This window comes from Desmodus rotundus, chromosome 6, assembly GCF_022682495.2.
Source record: "Desmodus rotundus isolate HL8 chromosome 6, HLdesRot8A.1, whole genome shotgun sequence".
Classification (NCBI taxonomy): domain Eukaryota; kingdom Metazoa; phylum Chordata; class Mammalia; order Chiroptera; family Phyllostomidae; genus Desmodus; species Desmodus rotundus.
Window position 1 is genome coordinate 29,403,793 of NC_071392.1, and position 8,937 is coordinate 29,412,729.

The 8,937-nt window shown below is 38.5% G+C and overlaps 1 protein-coding gene across 3 annotated transcripts in view; it reads left to right on the forward strand.

Moving 5' to 3' along the window:
• The window catches only part of SGCE (sarcoglycan epsilon), a 67,390-nt gene extending 58,929 nt beyond the window's left edge, over window positions 1-8,461 (forward strand). Inside the window, exons 10-12 of one of the 3 annotated variants that reach the window (XM_053926430.1) lie at window positions 5,256-5,299; window positions 6,181-6,215; window positions 8,172-8,461. In XM_053926430.1, the coding sequence (XP_053782405.1) occupies window positions 5,256-5,299; window positions 6,181-6,215; window positions 8,172-8,222 (130 nt within the window). In that variant the 3' untranslated portion in view covers window positions 8,223-8,461. Of the gene's footprint in view, window positions 1-5,255; window positions 5,311-6,180; window positions 6,216-8,171 lie in introns of those variants that run through there. The other 2 variants (XM_024577223.3, XM_024577225.3) reach the window with 2 other exon arrangements.
• The last annotated feature ends 476 nt before the right edge of the window (window positions 8,462-8,937 follow it).

The window sequence follows — 8,937 nt, forward strand, 5'->3', positions numbered from 1 at the left end:
CGGTGTTATGGCGGAGCAGGGAAAAAAGTTGAGAAGTCCTGATTGAAACACTGAAAGGTCACAGGTTTGGGGATTCATAAGCCGAAGAGCTATTTCTGTATTTCTGCTGTGGCTGGAGGGGGGGATGGGGATGTTATTCACACTTTTTCACCACACTAGAGTTCTAAAAGAGGAACAAGTTCCTCCTAATTATCCCTGAGGGGCATGTGCCTAGGAAAGTAAGGAAGGGGGCAGTCCAGCCCATTACCTAGAGTCGGGGCTGTTTGTGCATTTGTGCTTATCAGCCTCTAGACTTCTCACACCTCCTTAAGCTGCCTGAGGAGAATGGTGTGGAGAGGTGACAGGTGGGTGCCGATTAGAAAACAGTGCCTGGATGGCACAGAGAAGTGCTAAACGTTGAAAAGCTAAAACCACTGGGAAATTGTATTCATTTGACAATTTTATGGCAGGCATTGGCTGGAGGATGCCAGCTATTCAGTTTTCTAAAATTGTTTTTTAAAGAAATATATCTTAGAGGGAAAGGGAGGGAGAAGGAGAGGGAAAGAAACATCAATATGCAAGAGAAACATCTATCAGTTGCCTCTTGCTTCTTGCACACCCCCAACTGGGGACCTGGCCCGAAACCCAGGTACGTGCCCTGACCAGGAATGGAACTGGTGACCTTTCAGTTCATAGGCTGGTGCTCAACGCACTGAACCATACCAGCCAGGATGCTTGGTATTTTAGGGGCTAGATCTGCCTTCTCATTATTCTTATATCAACATAAATATCTATAAGCTTTTCCTGAGTGGGAGGCATTTTCGTACAGGATTGAATGTAATGCATAATAGGGGCAAGTGCCTAAACATTTTCTAGAAAGATTTTAATTGGCTCTACAAAAATTTTCCTTATTCGTTATACAAAACATAGTACCTAATCCAGGGTAATTGGGTCTCCTTCATAACAGGAGGTAGGTTGTGCTTAATCTTTTGCAAATTAACAAGTATAAAAGTAGAATTAAGTCTTCTAATTAAATATATTTGGTAACTAATCATTTTAGCTTTTATCTGAAGTGTTTTTCCATTATTCCCTTTGGTAATAATAAGAATTAACTTTATGATAAAATTCCATAAGTAAAAAATTAGATTTCAATAAAAGTTAGTATCAGTTGAAGAGAGTATTTCAGGGGACCAAGATAATGATTTCTTACTGACAAGAAGTGTTAACCAGCTAAGAATATTTTGGAGCCATTAACTTTTTTTATTATTCACTAAGTATACAGTGAAGCACTAGGGTAATATCTCTTTGATGGGTTTTCTTTCTATAGGTTTGTATGGTATCATTTTAAAGCTGTGGTAGGTTTGCTTTTGGCTTGCTTTAAGCAGGGGAAAAACTAGAAGAAATAAATGAATGTCTCCTTTCTCCTTTATGCACTGATTTTAGTTAAAGTTGGGTTTTGAAGTTAAAATTATGCAGATCCAGGTGGTGTCCTTCGTCTTTAATCCACATAGTGGCCTGTCCCTTAGTTAAACACTAAAAGTTACAGCTTTCAAATCAGCAAGGTCTGGACAATGTCAGTTTTGCTGAAATAATCGGGAAACTTCAAAAATACATTACTGTGTCTTATTGTTAAGTGACTCCATGCTAATTCAAAAGAGAAGTGTTTTGTAGTTTTGTATTCCACATAACTAAACTGGCATTTGTTTTCAACTCTGGCACAGATTATATGGATTCATACAAATCACTTAACCTTTCTTTGCTTTTGAGTCTTCAAGCAAGTAGGAATATAATGGGTGGATAATCATCAACCCTGCTCATAGAATTACCCTATAGGGTATCCAAGAATATCAAATTACCTTAAAATGGTTGTACAAATAATAAGTAATTGCATACTCCCCCCAAATCATTTATTTATTAATTTGCAAGTTATTACCTTTGCCTTCTTAAAGAGTGAAGTTTGTGCAATAGCTCATTTACATAATTTCCTATTTAAATGTATGTAATTAATGATGCTAAAATTAGAAAATAATCAGTGCTAATAATTTAGAGAACTAAAGTTTTCTTAAGTCTTTTTTCTCTGCAATGCCATTTACACAAAATAATTGTTCAGTTAGTTTTTTAATAACTTAATTATTCTAAATAGTTTTATGACTTTATAAAGGTCCTTTCTTTGAAGGATTATTGGAATTCTCTTTGAAGTCAACCCCCACTATCCTGTATGATTGCCTTTAGCAGCCTGCTTTCCCTAAAGATGGAAATGGTTCCATTTTCTTACTGAGTTCTCTGCATCTTAACTAGAGCAGAGTTTTTCATAAGCATTTTCCCAATATCCTGAAGCAGTGCTCTTATGGGGTACCTCTCTTCAACTCTTAAATGGGATACCCACTTGGAATATGCCCATCGTAGAAATATTAACACTTCTAACACTCACAGGTTCACATGCAGTCGACAAGTTTGGGCAACCGCAAAGACAGAGCTCTGTGTGCATACCTTGGAGACTCCGGGGACGTTGAATCTCCCCGTATTTTTTGTTGAGCACCTTTTTGCCCACATGAGCACTTTGTGATGGAGTTGAACTTCCGAGGAGTGCATGTACATTGTTCAGACGTAACCACTTGGGACACGCACTGCAGATACTTCTAAATCCCCAAACCAGTGTCATACACACAGTTGCTTTCTCATACATCTTCTCCAGGTTTCTTGCTAGCTCGTGCACTCTCGTCAAGCCTAGCCAAGGCCACTGCTGTGTAGAAAGTTTAGCAGTGTAACAGAAGAGATAAAAACGGAGGCTGGAGAAGAAATGACCAGGCGGTAGATAGATTTTGATCAGTGTTTTACAAATTTTGTTCACTGACCAACAGGAGAAGGGGTTCCAAGGACTTCATTTAAATACCAATTTTGAATTTTGGTACCCTTGACCTATGGCTTTTGAAGGGCATTCTTTGTCATCTTTGTTATTTTTATTTTGTCAAAATGCATTGATTTAATCCTTGAATAGGCGAGGAAGAGCTAGAGCTGATAGGAAGGAAATGAAGAAGGGTGTGTGTGGGTGGTGGGAGGTGCTGCATGAGTTTCTTATGTAGAAAAGACTCAAATTAGTTTTACCTAAGAAGTTAAAACTCAAATTTCTGCTGCCTTCCGCCCCGCAAAAGCCCATGAAATGGCATTTTTACTTTTGTAGTAAAGATGTTTGTTTTCCCATCTTTAAATCCAGAACTTATTTCCTCTTGTGGTTTATAAATTTATCTTCTTTACTTTCATTGTCAAAACCACTATAAATACTTAGTGTGAAATGGAAAGAACAAACAAAGCAAAAGAAAAAAAACCCTCCCTGAGGCCACACAAGGATAAATAGGGCTGATAGGTAATAGCAACAAGGAATGTAATTATTAACATGAATTATTAAGTAACTTCCTTAAATTGAATTAGAATTGATTTTATTTCCTTATTAACAGCATATTAAAATGGAACTGAAACTTTTTTTAAAAAATCACTCAGAGTCATTAACATTCCTATAGATTAATTTAAGAGTTGAAACAGTAGTTAACTAATGTACTGTTTTCCACTTTGGATTGTTGTGTTTGAAACCTAATATTTGCCTGGCTGAAATAATTTTAGATCAGTGGTTTTCTAACCCTGCTTTTTGGAGATTTCTTAGAAATGCCCTAGGGGCCAGCTTGCTGGGGGAGGGAGGGTCATAGGAAACAAAGCAGGAAGAATTCCCAGCTCTTGTCTCGACTGGGGGCAGCCTCACATTTATCTCTTTTGTACGTGGTGCTCTGCTTAGGATTTCAATTAAAAGGAATTCCATTGCTGAAGAGAAACAAAAAAACTTTGAAAATCCCCGGCTTGGATCAAACCCTACTCTGTAGCAAGGGGCTAACTCCTAGAATTTCTCCCACACAGAATCTGAATTGTACATTTTTGTAAACTAATTTTAATATCAAATTTGAAACTAAATGTTATGTGAGTGTTACTAAACACATGTGTATCCTGTGAATCTCTGTAAGTATCCACACTTTTGCATGTATTCATTCAAACAGTGTTTATTTCATGCTTATTGCTGGGGATGCTAGATGAAACACTGACTGCTGGTGGAGGCACTCTGGGGCCATGAGACACGTGAGGGAAGCACGCCGACAGCATGGGAAGCGTGCTGAACGGTGACCTACTGGGATGGTGCTTCGAGAGCAAGGAGGCACGGAAGAGGTGTTGGAGAGGTTATTTTTTAATTAGAAATAATAAGTTAAAATTTAGTTAACATTCCTGTGGGTTATTTTTAAATTCAAAGAGTAATATGTGTTCAGCGTAACAAATTTTGAGTTGAATTTGCAAGGACAAGTGGGAGCTGGCGGTGGTGGTGGTGGCTCTGTTTCCGTAGTCAGGGAGGCCTCCACTAGGGGCCAGATACATTGGTGGCCTTCTGGGGGCACACCAAAACCTGGGAACTTAGTTGGCAGGTGGGTATAAGAAAATAATGAAATGTGTGTTACCTGAATGGCATAACCAGAGCTGTGCCTGGAAGATCAGCTGACAGCAATGTGCACAGTGCACTGTAAGGGGGCAAGAGTGGGAATGAGGAAGCAGGTCAGATCAGTTGCAAAGATCCAGTGAGAAAGGACGCTGGCTGCAACCAGCTTAGCCATGGAGATGGGAAAGAAGGGGTCAGATTGAAAAAAGTTGAGGAGAATGGTCCAGAGTACCCCAGTGATTAGATGTGAGGAGTGAAGGGGAGGGAAGGGCCGGTGATGACTTGTATATTTTGACTAGCACAGTTGGGCAGATGGCAGAGGTCATTTCCTAGGATGGGGACAAAGGAGCACAGATTGAGCATAGTGAATGAAGGTGGTTGTACATGCTGTTCTGTGAGTGTGTGAGTGTGTAAACGTGTTCTAGACCTGGATCTGAAAGTGTGCAGGTTACAGACCCAAGCCCCTGTGTTCATATCTTTATCAGCTCCTTTCTAGCTATGTAGCAGTCTTGGACCTCTAAGCCTGTTTTTTCATCTGTAAACTGGGGGAAATAATTCCTATGTCCTAGGGTTTGCTGTAAGATGGAATGTAGCACATAGTAGCAACTCCACAAATGTTACCAATGTTGTTCTTGTTTATCTTCCTCAGACTTCGGTTTCCTCATCCATAAACTCAGTGGGGGGTTGCTGTACTCGATGATTTAGGGGTCCTTGCTAGCTATAAAGTTTTTCATTCTGTCTGCTCTTTGATTACGTGTATGTAAGCAAACACAGCTTTACTAAAAAAAATGTTAATCTTTTCTAGGAACTTGCCACATCAGACCCAAATTCCCCAACAGCAGACTACAGGTGAGTACTAAATAAATTGATGTACTCATAAGTTGATACTTATGAATGAAGCTAATAGATTAAAAGACAGTTATAGTGCTATATAATTTATTGGTTTGAGCTTTGCCGAGTAAGGCAAAAACAATTGTCTTTCCTTAGAGTTAGAACTTGAGCATAACAGATTATTGCATAGATTGGCATCAAAGTGATAAACACGGGGTCAATGATCTTAGGGCAGAAACACCCATGGAGGTCCTGTCTAATTAAGGAAGACTGAATGCAATCCCCTTCCTTCAGCGAAGCTGCCTATTCTTTCCCTTGGTATGAAAGATTCTGAGCTTAGATGCATCCAGGATTTGTCTCAGTAAGTGAGCAGCTTGAAACTGACTCTTACAAAAGGCAACTATTGTGACTAATCACGGAGGCTTCAGGGGGATGAATGAGAAATGGTTGGCCTGTGCTAATGCCACTTTTAAAAGCTGTTAGAACACGACCAAGGACAACACGATGGTGGGCAATTCTCCCTGGACTATTCTATTTCCCTAGGACTTGCTTTCTTTAAGTTTATTTCTTTCAAGTGTCCCTGAAAAATTTCCACAGCCAATTATTTCATTCATCTCGGTGCTGAGTAGATAACTTATTCATGATTGTCTTCTAATTAGTGGTTGATTCTTAATTCTAATTGCCAGGCAACCAGTAATGCCTTTTTAGCTCTTTTGGAAAAGCAAGAGAAGTTTTAAAGATGTAAGTTGGCTGTGGAATCCTGAGTGTGAATAGTGGTATTGTGGTAGGGAAGCTATGAAGTACATCTCTTTAAAACGTTCGGCACATATAGAAATGTACTGGATATTTTTCATTCAAATGTTATCCTCTCTATTACTTACTGCTTTCGGGAATTTAAGGAGATTTTCGTTTGACAACTTTTCAAAGATTTGAGGCAAGTATAATGAAGTTGTTCATCAGATTTTCATTTACAAAATAACGTTTATCAGAATTTTCCCCCATAATTTTGATGACTTGTTTTAATTAAATGCTAACATGTTTCAGCAAGACTGTTCAATATATTGATGTAAGCATTCAGGAGATTAATGAAGGAACAAATTTTGTTATAAATATGTTATATAAAGAGCAAAAAAGTAAATGAATCCCCACTACATCTAATTACGTGGCTCTTATTTTTTTTAAAGAGGAAATAAATATTTAAGCATATTTCTACAATGGAAATGCCAAAACTACTTCTTTGACGTCACAGACTTCCATCTCTCCTAAGGGGTCTTTTCTCTGATTCTTAATTATTTTGGGCAAGGAGTTAGTAGAAGGGAGACAATTACTCACAAAGTAGAAATACTTTTTGAGTATTTTAAAAATCCAGATTTTACTTGTTTCCCCATTGAGGAGAAATAAGGAAGCCTAAGTAGATGACATTAGGGAGATTTACTTGATAGTTATATAGATATTTAACAAGTAGGTGTTAGCATGCTTCATTTTAGTAATAGGCAGCAGTTCCAAATGTAAGAACAATGTATGCCTATGCAAATGTGAGAAGAGCCAAAGAATTTCCCTGGAGGCATTTCAGGTTGTTCAAGCTACTTTTAAAATTATTTTTCTAAGTCAGGTTTTCGGGAATAGGCATTCTGCTTGAGTCAAGACAGCTTCGATCTCCTTTTTAGTTAACACTCTAGCCTATTACCCACCGTCTTGTTTTCTTACATTTTTCTGTAATTTGCATATTATTGACTAAAGTGCACTATTTTCTCATGGTTGTTTTCTTTCTTCATCTTGTTTTTGGTGAGTCTTCAAAGAACCTAAGTGCTGAGAGAGAGAGAGAGAGAGAGCGTGCACGATCCCCTGGCATTTTTAATAATTGTGATAGATTGTTGTGTTTCTGCCTCAGATAAATGTAAAATCAAATAGAGTCATGTCTCCTGGAGAGAAGAGCGAAAGGGGCAGGTCACATCCTTTATTCCCATTCTATTCATGTGAATGAAGAAAAAATAAAAGTTTGTTGCTCAGTTCCTGAGGTGTTCCGTTCTGTCTGCACGTGCACGGGTCCGGTGCTGCCTCCCTATTTCCGTGGCTGCAAGACCTCTCCTCCGCCCTGCTTAGTGCAGTGCCGCCAAGAGGCAACAGGATTTGTGCTTGAGTGTCAGGAAATGGCAATTTGATTTTCCCAAGTACCTCCGAGGACTGTGCTAAGTGTCACAGTTTTATTGTCTTTTTTATTAAATGTAATGAGGCGACAGTGGTAAATAACACTGTACAGTTTTCTTTGTGAAGCTATTTTAAGCACAAGGTCTGTCTCTTGGATACCAAGTAATTTTATTTGTAGCTGCCTATATGGAATTTGTTAGGGGAGAGCATATTTTGAAGTTTGTTTTATTTAGTTGTTTTCTTTTAAATGATCATCAGAACTTTGAGAAATGAACTAGCCACGGCCCTGTAACCCTGGGACGTCAGCCCCAGCTGGGATAATAGAGCTAGAAGCTGACGATAGTACACCCCTTTGGACCAGGCCCAGGCCGTTAGGATCGATGCCTCTCCTGGTTTTCTCATTTTCTCAGCACTTCCGACCCACGTGATATTTTCTAAAAAGCCACCATTAAAAGGTACAGTCATACACCCCGCAGTCAGCCGCATTCTTTTGTTTGCTGTGGGAGGAATTTTCAAGCCGTGCCTTTTGACAAACACAGAACATTGTAGCTTTGGCCCAGGAAAGAAAGGACTCAATTAGAATTTTTCCTTTTGAAAAAATTTTAAACCAAGTGCAGAGAAAATATTTTAAATTATGTTAAGATGATAGAAGATCACTGCTTGTCATAATGTGTTTTGCTCAAAATCTACAAGTGTCCATCCCTGACTGATACTTGCCCACATTCGTTCTTACCCATTGCAGGTAAATGGTATCCCTGAAGAAAGAAAACTGACCGAAGCAATGAACTTGTAATGCAACAATATAGCCGTTATAGCTTATTTCTTCTCTCTTCCAATAATGCATGAGCTCTTCTGGCGTGTGGTATGCATGTCGACAGTATTAAGTATGTACCAAATAATGCAATATAACTTTGATTTTACTAATGTATTTCTTTTGTACTTAAAGCATTTTTGACAATTTGTAAAACATTGATGACTATATATTTGTTACAATAAAAAGTGATCTTTAAAATAAATATTATTAATGAAGCCTAACGTCTGCTGACATTTACTTCAGAAAGGGTCGATTGCCTCCTTTACAGTGGGAAGCTTTTGTTGCTAAGGAACAGGTTCATGTGTTCATTCTTCATTCAACGAGATTTTATAAGCATTTCCAATAAATGTATAAAATGTCCGTGCTCTGTGTTCTAAGTGAGCAACCCATTTAATTTTTTTTAAAGTGATTTTAGGGAGAGAGAGGAAGGGAGGAAAAGAGAAAAAGAGAGAGAGAAGCATCAACTTGTTCTAATTACTTATTCATTCCCTGCTTGTTACTTGTATGTGCCCTGACTGGGGATCGAACCTACAGTCTTGGTGTATTGGCCAGGGTTAAGTGAGCAACCCATTTAAATAATATTTTTATCCTTGTGGCCCATAAAGCTGATTGTTTTATACAGCACTCCTTGTCATGTCTTATAGGGTTGGCTTGATTTTATGGTTCGCAGATTGGATGATGTACCGTTCGTGAA